At 39.6% G+C, this 13,654-nt stretch overlaps 1 protein-coding gene across 1 annotated transcript; it reads right to left on the bottom strand.

The window, feature by feature from the left end:
- Nucleotides 1-574: 574 nt before the first annotated feature.
- On the bottom strand, nt 575-13,654 carry adamts8a (ADAM metallopeptidase with thrombospondin type 1 motif, 8a). Its single transcript, XM_058775401.1, has 9 exons — nt 12,670-13,654; nt 10,600-10,839; nt 9,475-9,607; nt 8,756-8,923; nt 6,489-6,787; nt 5,213-5,399; nt 4,868-5,040; nt 4,228-4,403; nt 575-2,976 (listed from the first exon to the last, which is right to left on the bottom strand). Exons 1-9 carry the CDS (start codon nt 13,399-13,401, stop codon nt 2,241-2,243), a joined length of 2,844 nt encoding a protein of 947 aa, XP_058631384.1. The 5' UTR covers nt 13,402-13,654; the 3' UTR covers nt 575-2,240.

Genomic DNA, 13,654 nt, shown 5'->3' with positions numbered 1-13,654 from the left:
TTTTTAATGATGACTTCAAAAGCGCTGTGATGACGCAATAACACAAAATAAAAGCATGGTTTTCATTTCTGTACACCATTTATAGGGTATTAAAGAGGTTTGTTTCAGACTTCAGCGTTATATGTTAATGGTTTTAGAAAGCTCTCGTGTCAAGTGTTGTATTTGCCCTTTTGGAGATTATGAAATAACTTTACATGTGACAGGGTAGTTACTAATGTATTCTTTAAAAAAAAAAAAAAAAAGGATTTGATTGAATTTAGGAAACTTACCTTCCTCTCAAAATCTACTGGAATAAGTAGACTTGCACAAAAGTCTCTAAAACTGTCTCCTTATTTAACTACATTTACATCTTCTCTGTTTTGATTGGCACCCCGAGGTTTCCTCTTAGTTTCCAGCATTTTGTTAGTTTGGACACAACTTTTCGTGCATTTGTTCTGTATGCACAGCTGTTCCTTGATGAAATGTTTTATGAATTCATTTGTACACTTAAGGTAGTAATGTAGCTACTGGTTAACAATGTGTTGACATATGGAGGCCTTACAAATGAATCAAGAAGAATTTTATTATTGTAGACACATTTAATTGATTTAAATTCTTTACATCAATCATGTACAAGACAGACAGCAGCATCAAGAAAAAAAAACATTAGGTGTTGAAGGTAGAAAAATAAATAGCTTGTAAAAGGAAGCTATAACAATAGCATTGTGCAGACCTTCACTGAAGGGATAGAATGCTTTAGTTTCAAATATGCACCATTTCAAAACTTGCATACTTTTGACTCAAATGGAATGCAAATCTTTTCTCTCATATTTTCAGTTTTTTACAGGTTCTAAGAAAATTTGCAAGTATCAAATTAAATGTAATTTTGCCATATGTGAAATGGCTCTTGCAACAAATATCAGTGATCGTATGGCTAAAGGGAAAATTTCAGAAGTATCAGCCATGTCTGCTCAGAACTGCTGCGTTAGAACTGTTTGCCTAGTTGTCTCATTAAATAAAATACTATTTATTAACAACATTCAGATTAGTTTTTCTCTTCTTTCTTATAATGGGTGTGTGGGTGATCGATTTTTAAATGCATTTATACAGTGTCAACTAAAGCTTGGAAGAGTAAGGACAAATTAACAGAATATAGATTGCAAAGATGCATGCAATCTCAATGTGTCTTTCACAGGAAATGTATTTTTTTCTTTTTGTGTCTTAGTAATCATTGCAATTATCTTGAGGGCACATGTGTGTCCAATAATATACAGTAATTATCCACTTCTAAATGAACATTTAGCAATAAATTACTTTCTCCTGTAAACTCACATATGCCAGTATCGGTTATATTAAATGATCCCTTTTAAGTAATGTGCACCAGTGGATGCCAATAGACAAATTAATGAATTAATTAAAGGCACACTTTGCAGTCTTTACACTGTTGCTCTCAAACTGGGATAGCTTGTTGCCTCATGGCTTTATATGTACAGAAAGACCAACAGTGTGTGAGAGAAGGCAATTCCACTTTGATTCTTCAATACAAACTAAAATCATTCATCCAAATCAACAGTCATAACCAGGCAACATTTTAAAGGTAAAATTAGCATATTTGTATCTATTCCAACAGCTCTTATCTGTGTACGTTGTTCACATACAGCTATTGTGAGACCAGTAAAGGACTGTACTTCCAAATGCTGTTTCCTCCAGTGTTGCAATATGGAAAATCTGAAAGCCTTTGAGGGTGATACCAGTATTAAAAGTAGTAGATATTAATACAAAACAGACTCAATGCTACAAAACATAAGCTGGCAATTAAAATAAATGTGTGAAATCAATTAGTCTAGCATGTATAAAGATACTAAAATGCAGTCAGTTGTGGACAGTTCTAGAAAGGTGGATGATCTGACTCGAATCATTTATGTGACCACCTTTAGGTACCTTAATTTGGACTCATTTCAGCAGGTTTGTGCAAATGTTTTCCAACGGACTCCTCTCTAAACAACTGTGAACATCATGAAGCTTGTATTGACTGAGGTAGATCTCCGTGGGAGGTTACCTTTGTGGTTAAAAGACAGAGAATTAGATTAAACCATGATATAGATAATAACTCATATCAAATGTCCTGGTTATGCTTGACAAGTGATCTCCAATCTAATGCTCTATCCCCAAGAGCTTCTTAGCTTGTTTCTGAAGCTTTTTCTCAGTCACTACGGATCCCACCACCTCCTCATTCTCTACTACTGCACACAATGTCAGCTTTAGCAGTCCTGGTAAAAACATTCTGCTACAACTACCTCTGGCCTCTTGTCTGGGTTGCACTTCTCATGCTCTAGAACCTTGCCCGTGTAGTCCATGCAGACTACAGTGCGGTGGCGCTGTCCGACTCCGCAAGTCCGTGAGCACGCTGACCACGGCCCCATTTGCCACATGGGACAGGGCAGATCCCCACAGGGCCGGATGTCTGCCGGTCTTAGGTCGACATCACAAAGGTAAGACATGGATCCCTCCCCATCTCTACACTCCACGCTTCTCCTGGACCATCCAGCACCACAGCTCTTGGAGCACTCCGACCACTCACCCAGGACCCAGTCAGCTCCCCCAAAGGGCAAGATGACATGTGGCGAAATCCTGCTCTCTGTGTCAGGCTTGCTAAAAGGCACATCCCTCGGCAAAAAGAAAGTATACTTGATTCTAGGGGGTGAGGTGTCCCCAGCAGTGGACAGCAGCTGGATGGTGATGGGCTTCCGAAGTCTGTGAAAGCTGAGGAGTCGCTCCAAGGTGGTGGAAGAGCCGCTGTAGCGAAGCATGGCACCAGACACTGGGATGTCCTGCTCTGCCATAGACACTGAGAAATTCCCATTCAGGATGTAGGTTCCGTCTTCCACCTTTACTGCCAAGTAGTTACCGTCGTGTGCGATGCCTCGATGGCTGCGCTGTTTTATGTCAATATTAGTCGCTCCAGCAGGGATGGTAACAATATCAGTGTAGCCAATACTGTGGAGATATTATAAGCAAAGAATGTATTATATGAATATCGGTACAATACTGGTTATCGAGTGACATTACACTCTTAAAATGAAAGGTTCTTTATTAGCATCTCTGGTTCCATGAAATATCTTTAACATCCATGGAATCTTTCCATTGCAGAATTTTCCATTGTTCTTTATTCTGAAGGTGTGGTCCACCTTCTAATAGAATAAATTACTGTTCCAATAGTAATCTGTGCTATGAGAAGTTTTATGTGAGGCCGAAAAACTTCCCCATGCAGGTTTTGCTCATGCAGCACATGAATTTGCTGCATTGACCAATAAAAACTTGCTTGTTTTGAAGGGACCTTGTATGTGAGGGGAGCTTCATACATTTGTGTGTTAGTGACAATGCATTGATGTCACTTTCGTGACAGAACATGCCCACTCAGTCAGACTGAGTGGCAACATGTTTTGCAACTTGGCTGGCGCTAGTAGGACTGTGAAAATGGGAGTAAAAAAAATGATTAACTGCTTAAATTAAAGGCAGTTGGACTCAGAGAACCAGTGGTTAAAGTATATAGGTTACTTGATCTGCTAGACAACACTACAAATGCATATAACTAGATCCAAATCTGGATGATCATTGTTATGTATTGTCATATCACCCAGCCCTAAAACGTGTTAAAGGCAGAAATGACATTATGTCAAAAGTGATGAGAACCCCAGTGGATATTCTTGTTTCAATATATTCTGAAGAAACTGCATTTTGTTACACTGCATTCAAGCTGAACACTAATGCTGGCACTCAGTGGGCATAACCGCAGTGACTTAACGTGCACACCCTCTATAGACAATGGACCTTTTTTGTTTGCAAAATTTCGTTGCAATTTTAGTACTGTGACCACACCTTAAGACAAAAATTGTTCTTTTAAGAACTGTTCACTGAACAATGGTTCTTCTATGGTACCTTCTCGAGCTTGGAATTTTGAATTCATCAATATTATATTGGATACTTCATTTGTACACGATCAGTTAGCCTTTTTTTACATTTAGACTACCTTTGCTGTCTTTTGAAGCTCACTTAAAGACAATCTATAAAAAAACAGAATAATGTAATAACATTGTTCCACTGGTAATCTCCATTGAATATCCATTTTTCACACTGTACATTATAATATTGTTATGCATAGATTCTATCATTAGCTCACACCTTTCCCAGTGTGTTCCATCGTTTTAAATGGTATTAGTAATGCTTACACATACAATCTATACTTACGTAGCTTTGTTTAATGAGCCGCTTATTTTCCTACAGTTCGTGCTGTCACCTCCGCAGATACCGCACTTATCCGGCTTTTCATTGGAGCCTATCACCTGGTCACAACCGGCTTTGATGCACTGGCCCTGAACACAGATAGATGTGGTGTCTGGCCCACAGGTGGTGCCATCCACGACCTGCACAGCACATATGAAACATCAGCATTAGAATAGACAGAAAACCATAAACAAAACACTTTTATTGCAGTGGCAGCCTAAGTGCTCCAGTGTATTCTGTTCTAACATAATGGCTATTCCACATAAAGCGGAATAGCAAAAACTCTGGGTGGATGACGCAAAACCAAGTACATTTCAGCTGTATCTGAAATATCAGTTACAAAGGTGCACTCAAGAGATTAAGCAAGTAGCTGGACTGTAGGGTTAGGGTGCTCAGGTTTCACATTTTACAACAGGGAAAATATTTCATGCATGAGAGTTTAGTGGGAGTGTAAAGATATCAATGGGCCTGTGGCAAGAGGGAAGTCTAAGAAAAAGATCATCTGACGTCTTAGTAAAGCTTTGGAGCAGGCAGATGCACAGAAGAGACTAAAATGTCTCATTATTGCTGATCAGATTAGAAAACGTTTTCAACGGATGTGCACCTTGGCTTCAAAAACTTTAAATTCATTGCTCCCTTTGGCTCGGCAGACGAGTTTGCAGCGGTCTCGTGGCGAGACACCGGAATATTTGGGGATCCACTGCTTCATGTTTCCTTGAATGTCCAAGTAACGGTCAGTGTTATACTTTTCACACTGCTCCTCTCTGAAGCTTTTTCCTGTGGATTAAAAAATGGTCACTGGTGCACCACTAAGAATAATGTGATTATAACAAATGCATAGTCTTTCGACCTCTTGACCTCATTCACTCCCCTCACTCATTCTCTAGCCCTCAATAATGTGACCTATGCCACCCAGTGTGTGTATGGAGGTTTATTTATAAAATGTTACCATGGTCCTCTGGGCATGTCTGAGTATTGCAGGACTGGTATTTGACCCTCTGTCCCACACAGTATGAGCCCCCGTTCTGTGGCACTGGAGCAGTGCACTCGCGGTGAGAAAACTCCACACCCCCACCACATGTCCGTGAACACGGCCCCCAAGGGCCCCACTCTCCCCAGCCACCATTGACTGGCACCTAGAACACAAATAGAGGCAGTTAGATATACATTTCACTGTGATATGTAGCACCTAGTATAAAAATACAGTAATATTACTAAATATTATTACAATTTCAAATAACTGTTATCTTTTTGAATACACTTGAAAATGTAATTTATTCTTGTGATGGTAATTTATTAGCAGCTATTACTCCAGTCTTCAGTGTCACATGATTTTCAGAAATCATTCCAATATGCTGATTTGCTGATCAAGAAACATTTCTTATTATTATCATTGTTGAAAACAACTAATATTTTTGTGGAAACTGTGAGGAAAGATTCAAAAGAATAGCATTTATTTGAAATAGAAATCTTTTGTAACGTTATAAATGTCTTTACTGTCACTGCTCCTAAACATCACTTCCAGTAAGCGTAGTGCTGACGGAATGTGAGCATACCACACTGCATTTCTGTCAGGGTTTTTTATGAGTTGGCTGAGGGATGCTTTCTAACAGCCAGGCCGTCTGGGTTCACAAGCTTGTTTTTTTTTTTTTTAAACACTACACCAAATATAATCACACTTTTTAAAGAGGCTTTGCTGAATACATTGCAACTGCATCTTTAATGGAAGGCTCAAAAATAATTGAGCTTTTTAAAGGTTCCCTCTCTCTCTCTCTCTCTCTCTCTCTGGCATTTAGAAGCTGAATTTAAAGTAGATTGATTATTTTAAGCTGCTCAGCTGGTTGGGATCCAAGAGGAGGAATATTTTTTTTTCTGAAAGTTAAAAAAAACAGTCTGGCTCTAAGCACTCTAAGACTTCTTCAAACATGTAAACACTATGCTAAAAAGTATGTGTCATCTTTAATATCGAAGTAAGGGAAATACGTAAAAGTTTTGAATAATCTGAGAGAGACAGAAGAGATCATTGAGACGGAATGCGCAAATGTTTACAATTTTTAAAAGGAAGAGTGGGGTGATGCACAAGAGGCCATACGCAAGGCGTCACCTGCAGTGTCAGATATTTGTTAATAGTGGCGCCTGTATATCTGTACAAGGGTGTTTTTGATGCATACGTGCTGACAGGTAAAAGTGGGATAAAACCGGATGACGCACATGGGCATGCATACCTTCTCTTCTCCCGCCTCCTCCAGTGCACTCGACACGCATGAACCCTCACGACATCTCCTGTCCTCCCCGCAAGGAGTACCGTCGGCCCAGGGAAGGCTTCCATTCCTGCTTGTGCACTGTATCTTTCCTTCCTCTCGACACCACAGCTGTGCACAAGCCTGATCTTCAGGAGCATTGGGACAGTGGGTATATTCGTCCCCGAAAGCTTGCTGGCACTGCCGGTCCAGACCAAACATACGGCCGGGGAGCTCTGTAGGTAAAGGGATGCTCTTCTCGGGTGGATCCAGCAAACAGTCACCTGAGGAATGCACATACAGGGTTTTCTTTAGCTTATTTGCTTCAAATTCAAATTGAAGATTGTCTTCCTGTATAGCTTAAACAGTGCAACACCAAGTTCTCGGGTTCAATTCCCATGGAAAGCAGTTCATGATAAAATATGCACCTTGAATACAAGATAAGTTGCTTTGGATAAAAGCTTCTCCCAAATACGTGTACTGAATATAAATGTAAATGATGGTATGCTTATAAGGTGGTTTGCAGTGTTTTCCTTAAGTCTGTTGCTATTGACCAAGTGTTTACTTCAGCTAAAACAATCTCTTACGTACAGCAAGTCTAAAACAGGTGTGCACGTTAGCTTGAGGGGACAATTTTCATTGCAGAGAGATCTCACTGTACCTCCTCTCATCCCAATGTGCGTAAGACATAATAGTCTCCCATCTGGAGATATCCATTATGCAACCTATTATTGTGCAGCCTCAGTTAGCTCGCTCTAAAACAAAATTTTTTTATCTGTAACAAAAGAAAGTATAATTTAACTGTAGAAATATTCTTCCTAAACATAGTTTTATCCATATGGATAAAGATATGGAGACAGTATAATGCCTCGAAACAGTTTTGCAGACTTCTTGACTCCCTTTGTGTTTTTTTGAGATTGACACTGTGAAATCTAATTAAGCTTAAAGTATTGAGGACACCTTAACATCTTAAGTATTACGAATTTGGAAAGGTTTCAATCCAGCGTTACACACCTAAATTAATGTTATGAATGCTTAGTAATGAAAGGCTTTTGGTGAAATGGATACAGGCATAACAACAATGAAAAATAACAGCCTCGAAGCCACATCAGTTCATAGTCTACAGTACCTGTAGCAACAGTGCAACCGGTAAAGACGGCATGTGCTACACGTACTGTGTCTGTGAGGGAAAACAGTTGTTAAACCTGGAATGTGTGAGTCACTGAAGATGAGTCAGTGGAAGAGTGGGAACGAGAGTGTGTAGACTGAGATATCGACGGAAATAAAGCAACAACTGGAGAAAATATGTCTACCATATTTCCTGAGCTGTCACTTTTTCTTATCTGAGTTCATCTTTATTGTGCAATGTTCTGTTGTATTTGAATCATGGTTAATATTAGGGATGCCTAATGGACAGTCTTGACGGATTTCTATTTCAAATAAATGCTGTTCTTTTGAACTTTCCATTCAATCCAGAAAAATTTATCTGAAAGATCATGTGATGCTGAAGACTAGAGTAATGGCTGACAAGAATAAATGACAATATATTGAAATAATATTTCACAATGTTTCTGTTCTCACTCTATTTTGATCAAATAAATGCAGCCTTGGTGAGCACAGGAGACATCAAAAATGAGAGATCTTACTGATTCCAAATGGTAGTGTATATACATGAGTAGATAGATACATGAGTGGATAGAGTGAGAGTGAGCTTACTCTGCAAAGACTGTTAGTTTTGACACTCTCAGCAAAATTACAGAGTGTGGTCCCACCAGCCCATTATTAGCGGTTAGGGAGTAAGTTAAGACAGAAGTGGCATTTAAACAAGAAACGTGCAAAACACTGAAAGAAAGTAAATTCATAAAACACAGGCATCTACATTATAGAGATTTTTCACCGCACATTAAGATCAAAATTATACAGTAGATTCTCTGTGCCATGTTTCCATTAACTTTTGAATGACAGATATACAATTCTAGCAAAATGTCTCAAAACTCAAAACTGAATGTTATTACATTTTTTTCTCGGAGTCTCTAGGAAATATGCACCATTATGCTCTAAGGCCAAAACCAAACAAAGACTGAAAACCTAATGTTAACCGAGAGAAAACCAGCTGTTCATTAAAAAATACACTCAGGAGCAAATCAAATGGTACTGCATTTCAGGGAGTTCTTTTTCACTGACATATACTGTAACTTTTAAAAAAGGGAAATGATTAAAACAGCATCCTGACAGACAGAAAAGGATCATACCGTGGCCATTGTCGAAGAACTCTGTAATGTAGAGTGCACTACATGGGGACCAGGGAAGAGTTTTGTTGAGGTGGACGAAGAAAGGAGCCATCATATGATGCCCATTGAGATGCCCAAACAACTTCTCACAGATTTTGGAATCATCATGTGGCATGCTGAGTACATGGCCTGAAAAAAAGAGAGGAAAATAGAAAGATGCACTGCACCTGCACAGTGTAATAATTTTTCCACGTTGCTGTGCCCCTCCATATGACTGAGCTCTATACATCTTTCATTGATGTTTATCACTGGTGCTCATTGTGCTTTTTGCCTTTCCAGAGGGTGTCATTTCCAACCAAACATTCAAACAGACAACAACACTGCAGCTACTACTGCAACTTGGTGCTTATTCATTGGAGAAGAGCTGTACCTCAGACAGTCTATGTAAGTCTATTCGATTATTTACTGGTCTTTGAATTATCTTCTTTTTTCTCATCAAATATTGACATGAAATTAATTGTGAATTTAGTCGACATATAATGCGATGAATTTGATTAGAATTTGTGATCGATCAACAGGCCTAATGGTAACACAAAGTTCTCAGTATATTTTAGCTGCTGAAAACAGCTGGCTTACATTAATTAATGACTCAGTCTGGAACACATGCTCTTGTCCAGACAGTCGGTAAGGCTGAGATGTCTAACTACAGACATGGAGTCTGGTCATGTGTGTGAACATACCGAGTTCATGTGACACAGTGAAAGCTGCCTGAAGGCCGTTGTCCTCTATGACTGAGCAGCTTCTTTTGGGGTCACACATAGTGCCAATATCAGCTACACCCAGAGTGTCACAATCCTTATATCCGCAAATATCCTGAGGTCAAAAAAATTGAGAGATAAGTGGGCAAATGAGACAGAGATGTGAGACAAAAAAAAAAAAAAAAGAGAAGTGAGAGTAGAGGAGAGGAGAGGGGGACACATCTGAGACACTGATATCCAGACATCGCTCCATTAGTTCCAGACAGCCCTTTTTTCCCCAAGCAGGCTCTTGCCAGCAAAACATATTTGTCAGTGTTTCCATCGTAAAATGAAGCAAATACACGGCAGACTGCGTACTAGAAAAAAGCAAGAGGGGGAAAATTAACTGTGAGCTAGCTGGACCACACAGCACATGTAGACCAAAGGGCCTGCCCAGCAGTTCCCTGTCCAGACAGGGATAACCTTGACTGGGGAAGACGTCTCAGTGGAAGCCATGTGAGACGACCAGAGACACCCGGATCTCCTCCGCTAAATAAAAACCACCTGTTTCTCCATCTAGCCACAGCAGGACTGAGATCTCTCTTTGTTCTGTTGTGTTGCTCTCAGCTGGATGTCCAGCCAAATTTTCATTTCTCCTACATCTATTTTATCCGGTGCTTACCATCTGGTTTTTGGCAGAGCTACAATCTCAAGCTTGCTGTCTCCAAGATTGAACAGGGTGTTCCCTGCGAAGCATTGTGATCATGACCCTGTCATTGACTCAATGAAATTATGTCTTGTTTTGGAAAAGTGGTAGCCAAGTGAGTTAATCAAAAGCTGAAGGTAATTACATCTGTGAAATTTGTGTGGACTGGAAATGTTGGGGAGAAATAGTCGCCATCTTTCCTGATGGAAAAATTCAATAAATGACCTACATATTTCTAGTATTAAAAGTAATTCTGCTAATAAAAGTCCAGTTGTGCCGTAATTTTAAGCCCAAAACACATTTGATCGTTTGAACACTGGTTACTTACATGATTTTTTTTCTACTGCATGTCAGTTATTGTTGATTTTTTCATTTAAATTTGATTCCTTTGTTCTAAAACGTCTCTGTTTTGTGTTTCTCACCTCTCTAGTAAACAAGATGGCAGTGTCATAGTGTTCAGGATGCCTCTGACTGCCTGGGTTGAAAAGTTGTTGCCACCTGCAGAAGTTGCGCAGGGCAACACCACCGTTGCTTGAAAGCTCAGGTCCCACTTCCTCATCCTCCACAACCACCATCTTCACTACCACCAGACTAACAGCATTTTTCAGGCTAGGATGCACATAGATCTGTGCTGCCATGGACATCACTGTCAGGAGGTAGTGCTGTAGAAAGAAAGAGAGAGAATAGAAATGTTGTAATCAAACAAAAATGGTCTGCGGATACACTGTGTAAACAAACCTCAAAGATACTAAATATACAACCTTGGATATACAGTACCAAAAACATGATGTATTTTTGGCAATAAATCTAGATGATTGTCTGATTGACTGTTTTCAGTTTCATACACTGGGAGATTGTGACTTGACAATATTTTAGGTTCCACGTTAAATATATGCATTAAAATAATGCAGCTGTCACAAATTTCATAGTAGGACCAGTACTTGACACTAGCTACATTTTGGGGGGAAAGAATAAAGTGGTGGCCCAAAACTGAAGGCCTATAGGACCAACACATTTAAACATTTGTTCTTCTTTCTATCAATAAAATGGGTCGCAAGCAACTTGGATGTCCTTCTTTTCCAGATGTTCTTTTCGCCCCCCTCTGTATTTTATTTTCTCCCACACTGATTCACAGACACGTTTCATATTTAGTTACACTCTGTATAACCAACCCCAGTCACCCTCAAACCACAAGTTTTTAGTGGTTTGCCTGATTTATGTTACTTTTCATGTCTAAATCATAGACCGATCATTAAGGGCTAATTCGTTTTAGCCTTTATTAAAAACTTGATACTTCAACTTCGACTTGTGAATACAGCAGCAGTTTTACATGGGAATAAAGACCGACTAGAATAGAAATATGTCCCTGAATGACAGTTTTGTCCTGAAATCCTTGATAATGTGAAACAGCACATATGACAACTGTTTTGATGTTGTTAGCGGCACATCAGTTAAAGGGATAAACACATATTGCCTACTTTTAATGTTTACTTCTGTACAGATCTTAAAGGGTAGCAGTGAACAAAAAGTCTTTTATTCACATAGCCTAGTTCAATAAGTAATTTATATCCAGAAAGATGGATTTCTGTAAAACCGGTTAGCATATTTATATTTACATAAAGCTTCGCATAGTCCTAAAACCGGACTATAATGTAGGTGGACTGACAGATTTCGTTAAATGCGTTCTGTAACTCCAATCCAACTCCAACCCAAGTTTTCTATGTCAATGAGAGAAACCCCGCTGCAAGCGACCGTGAAGAGAAAGAAATCACGGACGCTTTGACTTTCCAAAACAAACTCCTGCATGACTACTATCACGCAAATCCGCTACCTTTCGAGAGAGAACCCATAGCTAAACTTTCAAGAAGCCAGTTTTCGGAACAGGATCCTTGCTCCCTACAACACTTCAGTATCTACTTTGACCTAAAATGCCCTCCTTGGTAAATTCAGTTTTAACGCACACTTTCCTTGCGCGTGCTCAGAGACGTCAGATTGAATATCACCTGGAAAATTTATTGAGAAGACTTGAGGGGTCTTTGTGAGACGAATTTAAAAAAAAAATCTGTTTAGGTACCTTATTAAAGGTGGGTGTAGCAAATAAGCACGTTAAAACGCGTGCAAAAAATATTCTGCGTACATAGGCTATTGCAGTCAATTGTCCGTGTAAGGACAACAACTGGGCAATGACTTAAAAATATTAGCTTTTAAAATAAATAAATAAAATTAAACAGGAAAATTAAATATACATATATTGCTATCCATGCTGTAGCCTATAAGTGATTTCACCAAGCCCCTCGGATGAGTGGTGAAACGTCTTCAGTAAATGAATAGAAAGGTCGGTCAGTAGCTAAATTGTACATACATGTTTCAGAATCAGTTAAATAACTAAAAAGTTGGTGCACCCAAAGAAGCAAAAATATTATCAGTTGCGCATGCCTTTCAAAATAAACGACTTGGGAATTTGCACTTCTCCAAAGGCACGCTTGACTCACCTTTATCTCGTCTCCATAGAAACGTGTCATAGAAGCGTCGGCAACTACCAGGGTCTCGATGTATCTCGCAGCTGAGACGAATCTTTTCGCGCGTCTCGCTTTGCCGTCTTCGTCTTCACTAGAGTTCAGGTTGCTCTTTTTTACAAAACTGTCAAATTTCTCTTGATCAAAGACCATATTTGACGCTCTGCGACTGCTGGAAAAGGCTCGCCTTTTAACGACGTGCACCTGCGGAAAAGATTTGCCGGTGGTCTTGGCACTTGCTTTAGGCTGAATAAAGTACTCGTCCCCTTGTGTTATGAAAGTACCCTGGATGCCGTGACATAAACTGACAGCAACTACCGATTCCTTATCAGAGTTGACCGTTCCTTTGTAGAAACAGTCTCTGACTTGTAGAACAGTCTCCGCGCCGTTGTCTCCGGACTGGGTCACATCCCTGAAGACACCTCCGCTCCTGGAGGCGTCCAGAACGGCTGGGAGGTTTTTTGCATTTATGCGCTGGACGTTTAATGATGGAGACACGAACCTGCTATCCGGCGTCAGGTCAAGCAGGAAAAATTGACCAAACGCATTGATCCTAAAACGCTGTCTCTCTTCATTCCTCCAAAAAACACCTTTTCTGAATGTAAGGTTTACTGGCACGGTCTCCTCTTCCTCGTTTAGCTCACCCGTAGCTAACTGAGACATAAGATTTACTAAGAAAAATATATAACAAACAATTGTGGATGCCATGTTAATGGTCAATACAGAAATGTCCAAAACTGTGTGCTGAAAAATAAGAAAACGGCACTTGAAGCACTGACAGCTAGTTCTGTTTTAAAACAAAGAAACAGATGAACACAATCCACTGAAAATTAAAAGAAAAAACAATATCAATATTGATTTAATAAGAATTCAGATTAAGTCTCGAGAGTTCATAGAAACAGTCTTGTCAGAAAATACTCATCCGGCTCACTGTATAAGCGAAGAATGTTCTTGCGCTGGT

Source organism: Onychostoma macrolepis, chromosome 05 (genome assembly GCF_012432095.1).
Source record: "Onychostoma macrolepis isolate SWU-2019 chromosome 05, ASM1243209v1, whole genome shotgun sequence".
NCBI lineage: Eukaryota > Metazoa > Chordata > Actinopteri > Cypriniformes > Cyprinidae > Onychostoma > Onychostoma macrolepis.
Note: the sequence above shows the minus strand (reverse complement) of the source record. Positions and strands in the feature narration are given on the sequence as shown.

Coding starts and splice junctions, on each gene's coding strand:
- adamts8a (XM_058775401.1), bottom strand. CDS start 13,401: ATGGCATCCACAATTGTTTGTTATATATTTTTCTTAGTAAATCTTATG. Junction 10,840..12,669: donor TCTATGGAGACGAGATAAAG/GTGAGTCAAGCG, acceptor TTCTTTCTACAG/CACTACCTCCTGACAGTGAT. Junction 9,608..10,599: donor CCATCTTGTTTACTAGAGAG/GTGAGAAACACA, acceptor TTTTGACCTCAG/GATATTTGCGGATATAAGGA.